Raw genomic sequence first — 11,784 nt, 5'->3', positions numbered from 1 at the left:
TCCTTCCTTCCTTCCTTCCTTCCTTTCCTGTTTGTTGCTGTTTTTACAGGAACCCAATTACATTACATTACAATAAACTGTGATGGTTTTGTAAAATGCAGATTTTTTTCTTTTTCTCTCTCTCTTTTCTTTTAAAGGGAAGATGTGTTTGATTTTGCTGAGAAAACAAACAAAAAAACATTAAATATGGCCAGATTTTTCCCCCCAGTAGAACTAAAGCTATCCCCAGGCTCTGTTTTGTCTTCTTGTTTTTACACCTGTACATTTAATAGTGTTTTTACATTCTACTTTAATTATAGTTTGCATATTAATGTGCATTTGTTCTGACATTTAAAGCTAGTTTAAGCTTATATATTATATTATTTTGGTTTGGTGGGCAAAATCTAGCTGCAGTAAACAAATTTCTGAGTGTATCTGAGTGATGAAGAAAATATTCAGATATATGCAGAAATTACATGTAAAACACATTATTATTTTCACAAGTCCTGTAGCTTCCCAAAAGTAGAAGTAGAGAAGTTAATTTACTACATAATGTAAATGGACTGTAATTCGTAGACACAATGTAAATAGATTATATGTTGGCAGCATTTTAACAATCTCCAATTTAAAATCTTTTTAAACTATTGGCTTGTTTAACTATTGCACTACATAATTCTATAAGACCATTATATGTTTCGCATGAAAATCTGTGCAAATAAAATACATGAAGTAAAGAAAACAGTACAACTGTTTGCTTTGAATTAATCAAACGGAAGAAGAAGAAAAGGAAATATCATTCAAAGCAAGACAAATGTATATTTAGTCCTTCTCTTAATCCTATAGACAATGGATACCTTTATATTTTCTGACTATGATGCATCTCGCGTGCTGACAGTTTTATTTGCACCACATTTATATATGATTTTCCTTCAAAAATGTGCCATTAGTCGTCAAAATGTCTTATTTTGAAAGGTTCGACAAGAGGCAGTGTCTGAACGCGGAAGTTGGTCTTCCCGGCTCTGCTAGAAAAAAACGATTCAACAACAGTCGTTTTATTGTGTTTCCACTAAAAATCCTACGAAGTACTGACAGTAAACTGTTTATTTCTTCACCCTTAGAGGTTTACACGTCGGTCACAGCAGTGCGGAAATGGCGCCTCTTTAAGTTTAGGAGGTGTGGCGATAGATGAACCAGCTCGGTAAACTTTTAGCTTCTTTTCCGTGGATGCTATAAACTGTTTTGCAAGATGACTGTAACCGAGCATTTTAAGATGATCTTCAAAGTTTTCAGAGATGTCGATCCTGTTTTCACTAGCGGGATTCTCACGGTGGTTCTGTTGTCGTGTGCTTTATTCGGCATCCAGACATTTTTCAGTTTAACCCAGGGCGCCTTCAGCGTAGGTGCAAGTGTTTTCCTAAACGGACACCTCCACAGGCTCTTTATTTATCCCTTTTACCACAGAACCTTTCTTCAGCTCATCCTGAACATTGGAGCCCTGGTGTTTCTCAGTGGTAGTTTGGAGAAAGGCGTCGGCACGGTCCGGTTCCTGTTCTTGTTCTTGCTGCTCTCCTCCTTCACAGGTTTGTTCTACAGCTTCCTGGACCTCCTGCAGGATGAGAGCATCCAGGGTCACACCGAGGGTCTGGTTCCTGTGACTCTGGCCTGTGTGGCTCTCACTACCATGCACACAAAGATGACCAAAGGTTTTCTGTGTGGAGTCAGTTTCCCCACCATGGCTCTCCCCTGGGTGTTCCTCATCATCACCACTGCCTTGATCCCTCACTGTGTGCTGCCCTGTAATGTCATCGCCGTCCTGATTGGGTGGCTGTATGGGAAAGGGTGGTTCTCTCTTTTGGACATGTCTGAGACCAGGGCTGGACTTCTGGAGAAGATGATGCCTTTCAGGTTGTTGAGGAGCATCAGGGGTGTTACGTTTGTTCCTGCTTCCACAGAGGAGAGGAGGAAGACCCTGCTTCCACAAATCAATCCCACACCTGGGTCTTACCCGGTCCAGGCTTATGCCCCGTTGTCCAGCATTAACAGTGCCAACAGCACAGCCATGATGTATGAAGGCTGGCCACAGTCAACCGGTGCTATCTCCAGTCCCACACCTCCCCTGAATCTTCATGGACACGCCACAGCACATGGCTTTGGATTAAGTCACGGACACAGCTGCAATCACGGTCATAGTCATGGTTGACAAGTGGTGGCTATTTATATGACTTCTTCACAACATTCCAGCCATAACGATAAGCCTTATTCTATCTGTACTACTGTATTTTTCACTGATGCACATCAGTGAGCTCTGCCTGCATGTGTAATGACATTTTTCTGAGTGTTTAAATATTATGGGTGACTTTTATACATTTAAAAAAGTATTTTAAAAAAAATGCTATTAAACATGTAAATCTCTTTAAAAACTCATACTTTGAACAGTAAGCTGCATGTGGTGCAGAAAGGCAGCAAACATCCTGTTCTACATCCAGCCCTGGAGCAGGACCACAGATTAAAAAAACAAAAAACAAAAAAAAACAGCGACTCTGCATTTGGTGTTTTTTGTGCTGTTGTGTTACACTAAAACCCTCTTTTACCAACAATTTCTAAATATACTCAGGTATTTGTATGGCTGCAGCAGCAGTAGGAACATATACCGAACACTTGCAACTATTTCAGTTTACAATACTTTTCTTGGCTGAGCTTGGTGTCAAAGGAATATAACTAGGTTGGTATGCTGACGGTATACAGTAAACTAGGTCTTATTGGGTATTTGCCTGAAGGAGATAAAGGATCCTGATCTGAATTTTATGTTCTCACATTGGTTGGGGAATTTTAACTGTTATTTTTACATTGTAACAGGCTGTTTTCTATCTAACTGACACATGTACCTTTAAAGCAAACTTTTATTTCAGACTGGCAAAATGTGTTTCTTTTCCACAACTAAGCCAACCTCAGCTGTCATCAAGACAGTGAATACTGTCATTTAGTTGCATTTACATCATGGTAATATTGTAGCACACAAAAGACAGTTGACGTACATTTTGAATACAGCCTTGCAGGTCAGCAAACTCAAATGCACGCATGTTGAGCACTTAACAGAAGTAAAATCTAGCTTAAATGTTTTTTGTAACTTTCATTTTGTGCTAGTGAGGATAAAGTCAATGTCAAAGCACAGAGACGTTACTCATCAAGCAATTTGGTTTTACTGACACTTGCAAAGATATACTGATCAAAATCTCAAACAGCTTCTGAGAAAGTGGTCACTGGATGCCTGTTTCCTGCCGTATCTGTGATGCCACAGTACAAATTACATCATCAGTTCAAATGAGGACTCATTCTTCCCAAGCATCTCCGTAGATGTTCTTCTTTACTGCAACATAAAAGAAAAACAGAAGAAGAAAGTTTTAAACAGATTAACATCATCTCAATATCCCCCTCTGTACTTTTCCCCATAACCACCATGTGTTACGCAAATCTGCAGCAGGAGCTTACCCATTTTCTTTGGTCTCTCTTGCTCCCTTTCAGGCTGCGGTTTGAGCGGTGTGTCAGCCTTCTGAGTGAGCATGACCTCATAGTTCTCTCTGTTTTTGAGCCTCAGGTCCTCATAGAGGATACCTTTCTTCCTGGGCTCCTCCTCATCCACATATGACTGGGCTGAAGGCAGCATGGAAAAGGAAAGAGGCAAAAAAAAAAAAAAGGCTCATCTCTGCTGGACGATTTGGTGAAATGTTAGGATTAAAATCAGCTCAATTTGTCACCATCAGAGTGAACACAGCTAATTCTTTGATAAATTTGCAACTTATGTTAATTTAAAGAAGATTCAAACTATTTGCATCTCCACATCTATATTTAAAAAGTGACACCTAGTTAACTTTACTCGATTTTTATTACAAAATTTCTGATCAATTGTATGTCACTTTATACAACCGTTTATCAAAAGCATAACTGGTTGTGCTCCTAGTATCACTACTGCTCAGCATGGGTTGAAAAGTATTGGCTATTGCTACTGGCTTGAAACTTTAAAACTTGAAACTTCTGGCTGTTTTGCCAGAGAGAGGAAGGCTGGGTAGTCGTAATTTTTGTTGACCGCCACACTTGATTGACTTACGCTAAAGTGTCTTTATTTTTTGACAAGTGTACCATACTGTGAAATGCCTGTGAATCACCATTCATGTTTAATAAAGAGAGAGAAACGTATCAGACTTGTGCATTATTTAGGAAGCGACAGCGCGTCATACAATTAGACAGAACCCATACTCGGCCTCTCTAGCTACTGTGGAAGTCACTACAGCTTCTATCACCTATATGACTCTTTAACAAATACAGTAATCACAGTAGTCAGTGGCCTATAGTTGGTTTAGAGTAAGTGGTCAAGAGCTGTTGTCTTTGTGAGTAGCTCATACAGTGTCCCTGCATGTTACCTGGAGCACTGAAGTCATCTGCTCTGCCCATTTGTGCAGGTGGCTCTGGATTGTAGCCATATCCATAATCTCTGCTTTGGGTGGACGTGTTGCTCGGGGCTTCTGCAGGCTGAAACATGGTCTCAAATGACGGGGTGTCTGGGTCACTCAGCTCAGACTGAGCACCTGTGGAACTGGGAAGGAGAATAAAAAATGGTCAAAGGACTGTTGCTGTCAGTTGAGAGGAGAACGTAATCGAAAATGCTGTATGTTACGCACTATTGTGGAGGTACTACTGTCCTCTGTCTGAGGATCTCTCCTAGAGGGGAGTTGTCCAGTTTCATGAACTTCTCCTGGCATGTCTTCATGTACGACACTTTGCCTGCCAAGTAGCCACAGAAGCCAGCGACTATGGGGTCAAACACAAATGAATTATTTACAAGAAGAAATACAAAGAGGATTTAGCCAAATGAACAATCCTGAATTCATACACTGCTCAAAAAAATAAAGGGAACACTAAAATAACACATCCTAGATCTCAATGAATGAAATATTCCAGTTGAAAATCTTTATTCATTACATAGTGGAATGCATTGAGAACAAAGTAACAAAAATGATCAATGTAAATCAAAATTATTATCCTATGGAGGATGGCTTTGGAATCATACTCAAAATAAAATTGGAATATCACATTACAGGCTGATCCAATTTCAGTGGAAATTCCTCAAGACAAGTCAAAATGAGGCTCAGTCATGTGTGTAGCCTCCACGTGCCTGTATGACCTCCCTACAACACCTGGGCATGATCCTGGTGAGGCAGGATGCTCTCCTGAGGGTTCTCCTCCCAGACCTGGATTCAAGCATCAGTCAACTCCTGGAGAGTCTATGGTCCAACCTGGCATTGGTGGATGGAACGAGACATGATGTCCCAGATGTGCTCAATTGGATTCAGGTCTGGGCAACGGGCAGGCCAGTCCATAGCATCAGTGCCTTCATCATGCAGGAACTGCTGACACACTTCAGCCACATGAGCCCTTGCATTGTTATGCATCAGAAGGAACCCAGGGCCCATTGCACCAGTATTTGGTCTCACAGTGGGTCTGACGATCTCATCCCGGTACCTAATGGCAGTCAGGGTACCTCTGGCTAGCCCATGGAGGGCTGTGCAGCCCTCCAAAGAAATGCCTCCCCACACCATTACTGACCCACCGCCAAACCCAGTCATGCTGGAGGATGCTGCAGGCAGCAGAATGTTCTCCACAGCGTCTCCAGACTGTCATGTCTGTTAATTGTGCTCAGTGTGAGCCTGCTCTCATCTGCCAATCTTGGTGTTCTCTGGCAAATCCCCATCACCTTGCATGGTATTGAGCTGTAAGCACAAGCCCCACTTGTGGACATCGAGCCCTCATATAACCCTCATGGAGTCTGTTTCTGACAAATTGAGCAGAAACATGCATATTAGTGGCCTGCTGAAGGTCATTCTGCAGGGTTCTGGCAGTGCTCCTCCTATTCCTCCTTGCACAAAGGAGGAGGTAGCGGCCCTGGTGCTGGGTTGTTGCCCTCCTATGGCCCACTCCACATGTACTGGTGTACTGGCCTGTCTCCTGGTATCTCCTCCAGGCTCTGGACACTGTGCTGAGAGGCACAGCAAACCTTCTTCCCACAGCTTGCATGGATGTGCCATCCTGGATGGACTGCACTACCTGAGCAACTTCTGTGAGTTGTAGACACCGCCTAGGGTTAGAGCACTGACAAAATGCAAAAGTGACCAAAACATCAGCCAGTAAGGATGAGAACAGAGAAATGGTCTGTGGTCACCACCTGCAGAACCACTCCTTTATAGGGGTTGTCCTGCTAATTGCCTCTCATTTCCACTTGTTGTCTGTTCCATTTGCAGCAGGTGAAACTGATTCACAATAAGTGTTGTTTCCCAATGAGACAGGTTGATTTCAAGTGTGATTGACTTTAAGTTACATTGTGTTGTTTAGGTGTTCCTTTTATTTTTCTGAGCAGTGTATATTCACAGCTATTCCGTAAAAAACGTAATGGGTACACTTGGTTCAAACCAATGCTGTATAATAATAGTCCTGCACTATATCCAACTTTAATGGAGATTATAATGTGAAAGATTTACTGAAATGGATTGAGAGGTTTTGTTTCTTCATAAAGGGTTCATTTAAAGGTTGTGACGTGTTTCCAATATTTTGTCTATCTATTATTATGAGGTAACTGTGTGTGTTATTTCCCAGAGTTCATGAACTTACAGGCCACTTTGGGTAGAGATCCAAACCTTGGAGATGCAGACAGGACCCCTACAAATTGCAACAGATCTTTGTCAGTTTGAAGTTCAATATTTAGCTCTGTTCATGCATTTGCATACTTGTTCATTCCTCTACATTGAGTATAGTGTTACCTCTGACAACTAGGGCTTGAGTGACAGCCATGCTGACCAAAGCGAAGGGCATAGCTATGAAGGAAGCACATGGACATCACACTGAATCTTTCCACCCTTTAGTTTTGGATTTAACCTTAAACATCAAGCTGAGTTGTATGTGCAAGACAGAAACTTACACCTGTAAACAAGGCTATCCTGGTTGCACTCTCTCATCACTTTCCTCTCCTCATCTGTGGGGATGTAGTCCAGGCTCAGAGGTGACTGTAGGTTAACACACAAACCATGCTTTAAAGTCAATTCCCTTGGCGAACTGGCACTGGACATTTTAACGACTCACACAGACAGTGCCACCTTGAAAGTAATAAGATTAAAACAGCGGACAACAGAGCGCGTGGTTTCTGAATGAGACTGTTTGCTAACGCTAGCTAACACGTTAGCATCTCAGAAAAAGCGACGTGTTTTACCTGCGCTCCTCTTCGCTGCTGTTCGTCCGTGAAACCTGTAGTGGTGGACGACATATTCACTGAAATGCCCAAACTTACGGAGTCTTCAAGGCATGTAAATTAAGAACGTGTGAGCCACTCGCCAGACTGATTTCTTTAGTGTTTGGTACAATGTCATTGCTTCGTCTAGCACTGACATAACCCGGAAGTTAAAAAAAAGTTGTACGTACCTTAAAATAAGAGAGAAAAATTTGGCTTTCATTATTGCTGCTCGGTTATATTTTTAAAAAAATTATCGCAGGCAAATGATTTTATTAATATTATTTTGCCGCTTACATAGTGGAGAAAAAAAAAGTTGGAAATTGCTGTGAATTTGTGAAGGTATTAAAAAAATAAACCCAACTAACTCCCTCTAGTGGTCTAGCATTCGGGTGAAACTCGTTTTAGTTCAGGAGGCACATTCAACCTTGTTTGACCTCAAGTGAGCCGGACCAGTAAAATAATAGCATAATAACCTACAAATAACGACAACTCAAAAATGTTCCATTTGTTAGTCCAATAAAATGTACAATTGCATTCTGAAAATGTCCTCATCTTTTTTTTTTTTTTGAAAACAAAACATTATGAACCTGAAATTTCTTAAGAACAATAAGTGCAATTTCAACAATATTATCCCTCAGTTTATCATTTACACATGTGCATTACAACTTATAGATCCCAAAGTATCTGCAAAGGCACAAAACATTTAGTCAAAGATATCTGGAACTTAACAACATAATATTTTACCTTATGACCAAAACAACTTTTTAAGATTGGAATTATTCCAAATATACATTCATTTCCACACCTGTATAGTAATTCTGACCACCTGAACTGACACACCACACTGTCTCTGTAATTTTTACACTTTGGAAAGTCTGCAGGCCAGATTGGACCCTCTGGTAGGCCGGATTTGACACTTCTGCTATAAACTGACAAAATTAGTGATAGTAATCAGCTGTAATATGTGTAACATCATTTTATACTATACAACATTATGACGCTGTATAATTATTATGGTGTCACAAATCACAAAATATTGCACACATTTATTATATTATTCTGACTAATGTAGTTATTACTTGATTTATGTATCTACACTGTAAAACATCATAAAGAAATTTAATCAAATCATCTTGTCTTTTCTAGTTGACCTAATGTAAATATATGAGTTTTGTTCATTTGTAGTTAATTGACTTTCAAAAGTCTTGTTTAATTTTTCAGATCTGAAATAATCACTTCTTATATCTTGAGGTATTTCGACTTAAAACTGTGTGTTGAATTAACAGCTGAGAGTTTGTTAAACTCAATAAATGAAGAAACAAAACTGGCATATAAGCAAAGTTCCCAGAATGCATTTCTAGACAAGCAAAACGACATGTATCAGAGACCCTGTATGTCTCTAATACATGTTATAATATTATTTATTTATTTATTTATTCATTCATTCATTCATTCATTCATTCATTGCATAACAATCCGAACAGGTCTTACTATGATAAAGGTCAGTATTAAATTCAGTCCTTACACCTGTAGACTTTAAATTCACCTCACTGTACCTCGGAGCAGTGCCACAGTTTGTTTTTGTACTGACTTTGGTCAAAGAAGGCTTCAGTAGCTGAAGTTGGTGGTTCACAATGTTTAATGAATAATGAAAATGTGCAAACATTTAATATCTGAAAGCAAATCTGTTACTTATGGAAGCGCTAAACTGCCACTCCTAAAAAACAAAAAAAGACAGATCCGTTTTTCGTTATAGCGGGAAGTTTCTCGTTATAACGACATATCACGTTTTAACAACAAACTAACTTATCACGTTACAATGACATACGTTTTTGTCTCATATAACGAGATACGTTCACGTTAAAACGAGATACGTATTTATCTCATTATAACGTGACAAGGTTTCACGTTGGTCTCGGCGGTGGAGGACTCCTGTGCTCTGGTTGTGAACTGGCATTTGGCCGTTGCAGTAGCAGCTGGCAAAATATGGCAGCCCTGAGCGATGCCCCACTGACATTCGCGTTCCGCGTAGTCAGCGGCGTCTTGCTCACAGTTGATTCGATTTACGGACTCAGACTTCGGCTCGCTCCTCTCGACTGCACCCAACCAGAGACATTTCACTTAGGGACCGTCAAGGAATTTCTGAACTAAGAACTCTTGAAAAATAAAAACTAATAAATTTTCTATTTTGTGACCTCGTGACTAAAAACCAGTGTGGACATATTCGACTGCACTGGACAGATGAGACACACCAATTTGTTTTCAATTTTAGCCTTTGTAATATTTTTTATGAATTATTATACTCATAAATTTGGAAAATTCTTCAATAGCCTCTAGGTCATGTGACCCACTGACTTCAGATTAGTGTCAGAGTAGGTCGGAGTGAATCTGAGAGCATTTCCACGCAGCCCGACTGCCTCCGTGCCTCCCGGTGGCCCTGCATGCCCTTCACGGCCCCAGGCGGCCGGCTAGACAGCTCCCGTCAGGGCCCGCCATTGTGTTATTGTCCGACGGAGCGCAGCGGAGCGAGCTGTTGGACCGACTCTGAGAGCTTTTCCACGCAGCAGGGCTGCCTCCGTGCCTCCCAGCGTACCTGTCTGCCCCTCGCGACCCCAGATGGCTGGCTAGTCAAGTCCTGTCAGGGCCCGCCACTGTGTGTTGATACGACGGAGCACAGCAGAGCGCAGAGGAGCGCGCCGAGGCAGCGCACAGCATGTCGGAGTAAAAGTGAGGCTATATCCACGCAGCCAGACTGCCTCTGTGCCTCCCCACGTTCCTGCCTGCTCCGCGCGGCCCCAGGTGGCCGTCTGGTCCCGTACTGTCAGGACCTGACCAGCCGGCCGCCTGGGGCCTCACGGGACAGGCAGGGAGGCACGGAGGCACAGAGGCACTAGGGCTGCCTGGAAATGCTCTCAGATTCACTCCGACCTGCTGCGCGCCGCAGCGGCGAGCTCCGCTGCGCTTCGTTAGATCACAACTCAATGGCGGGGCTGACAGTACCTGACCAGACGGCCACCTGGGTCCGCGCGGACAAGGCAGGAACGCGGGGAAGCACAGAGGTAGTCTGGCTGCGTGGATTTGGCCTCACATTCACTCCGACCTGCTGTGCGCTGCCTCGGCGCGCTCCTCTGCGCTCCGCTTTGCTCCGTCTTAACAACACACAGTGGCGGGGCACTGACAGGACTGGACTAGCCAGCCGTCTGGGGTCCCGAAGGAAAGACAGGTCTGCTGGGAGGCACGTAGGCAGCCCTGCTGCGTGGAAATGCTCTCAGAGTCGGTCCGACGCTCTACATGTGGCACCGGCGCGCTCCACTGCGCTCCATCGGACAATGACACAATGGCGGGCCCAGACAGGACCTGTTTAGCGGGCCGCCTGGGGCCGTGCGGGACATGCAGGTACACCGGGAGGCACGGGGGCAGTCGGGCTGCGTGGAAATGCTCTCAGTTACACTCCGACCTGCTGCGCGCAGCTACGGCGCGCTCCTTTGTGTTCCGTTAGATCACAAATCAACGGCGGGCCCTGACAGTACCTGACCAGACGGCCGCCTGGGTCCGCGCGGAGCAGGCAGGAACGCGGGGAGGCACAAAGGCAGTCTGACTGCGTGGATTTGGCCTAACTTTCACTCTGACCTGCTGTGCGCCTCCTCGGCGCGCTCCTCTGCGCTCCGCTGTGCTCCGTCGTAACAACACACAGTGGCGGGCACTGCCAGGACTTGACTAGCCAGCCGTCTGGGGTCGCGAGGGTCAGACAGGTACGCTGGGAGGCACGGAGGCAGCCCTGCTGCGTAGAAATGCTGTCAGAGTCGGTCCGACCTGCTATGCGCGGCAACGGCGCGCTCCGTTGCGCTCCGTCGGAAAATAACACAATGGCGGGCCCTGACAGGACATGTCTAGCCGGCCTCCTGGGGCACTGCGGTGTATGCAGGGACACCGGGAGGCACGGAGGAAGTCGGGCTGCTTGGACATGCCGTCAGTTTCACTCCGACCTGCTGCGTGCCGCAGCGGCGCTCCGTTAGGTCACAAATCAACGGCGGGCCACTGACAGTACCTGACCAGAAGGCCGCCTGGGTCGCGAGTGGTATGCAGAGACGCGTGGAGGCACGGAGGCAGTCCGGCTGCCTGGAAATGCTCTCAATTTCACTCCGACCTGCTGAGCTACGCTGAACTCCGTCGACCAAAAAAAAAACACAACTGCTGGACATGACAAGGACCTGACCAGCCGGCCGCCTAGGGCCGCACCGGGTTGGCAGGGTCGCTGGGAGGGACGGGGAAGCCCTGCTGCGTGGACATGCCCTCAGAGTCGGTCCGACCTGCGACTTGTGGCAACGGAGCGCTCCGCTGCGCTCCGTCGGACAATAACACAATGTCGGGCAGTGACGGGACCTGTGTAGCCGGCCGCCTGGAGCCGTGCGGGGCATGCACGGAGGCTGGGAGGCACAGACGCAGTCAGACTGGGTGGGATTGCTCTCAGATTCACTCCGACCTGCCATGCGCCGCAGCAGCACCCTCCGCTGCGCTCCGTCGGACAA

At 44.7% G+C, this 11,784-nt stretch overlaps 2 protein-coding genes across 2 annotated transcripts; one reads left to right on the top strand and one right to left on the bottom strand.

Annotated features, from left to right (window-relative positions):
• Positions 1-964: 964 nt before the first annotated feature.
• rhbdd2 (rhomboid domain containing 2) lies at positions 965-2,511 on the top strand. The gene has a single exon (XM_008275980.1). It carries the CDS (start codon positions 1,226-1,228, stop codon positions 2,177-2,179), a length of 954 nt encoding a protein of 317 aa, XP_008274202.1. The 5' UTR covers positions 965-1,225; the 3' UTR covers positions 2,180-2,511.
• Positions 2,512-2,861: 350 nt separating this feature from the next.
• On the bottom strand, positions 2,862-7,418 carry LOC103353158 (OCIA domain-containing protein 1). The gene is made up of 8 exons (XM_008275979.1): positions 7,235-7,418; positions 6,947-7,031; positions 6,789-6,842; positions 6,640-6,687; positions 4,656-4,785; positions 4,398-4,570; positions 3,469-3,630; positions 2,862-3,346 (listed from the first exon to the last, which is right to left on the bottom strand). Exons 1-8 carry the CDS (start codon positions 7,286-7,288, stop codon positions 3,309-3,311), a joined length of 744 nt encoding a protein of 247 aa, XP_008274201.1. The 5' UTR covers positions 7,289-7,418; the 3' UTR covers positions 2,862-3,308.
• Positions 7,419-11,784: the final 4,366 nt, after the last annotated feature.

Source organism: Stegastes partitus, unplaced genomic scaffold (genome assembly GCF_000690725.1).
Source record: "Stegastes partitus isolate 25-593 unplaced genomic scaffold, Stegastes_partitus-1.0.2 Scaffold63, whole genome shotgun sequence".
NCBI classification, from domain to species: Eukaryota; Metazoa; Chordata; class Actinopteri; family Pomacentridae; genus Stegastes; species Stegastes partitus.
This window is presented reverse-complemented; position numbering and strand designations above follow the sequence as displayed.

Excerpts from the sequence above, each read along its gene's own strand:
- LOC103353158 (XM_008275979.1), bottom strand. The coding sequence starts at position 7,288 with ATGTCGTCCACCACTACAGGTTTCACGGACGAACAGCAGCGAAGAGGA. Across the intron at positions 7,032-7,234 it reads AGCAGCGAAGAGGAGCGCAG|TCACCTCTGAGCCTGGACTA; the intron begins GTAAAACACGTC and ends GTTAACCTACAG. Across the intron at positions 3,631-4,397 it reads AGATGACTTCAGTGCTCCAG|CCCAGTCATATGTGGATGAG; the intron begins GTAACATGCAGG and ends TGCTGCCTTCAG.
- rhbdd2 (XM_008275980.1), top strand. The coding sequence starts at position 1,226 with ATGACTGTAACCGAGCATTTTAAGATGATCTTCAAAGTTTTCAGAGAT.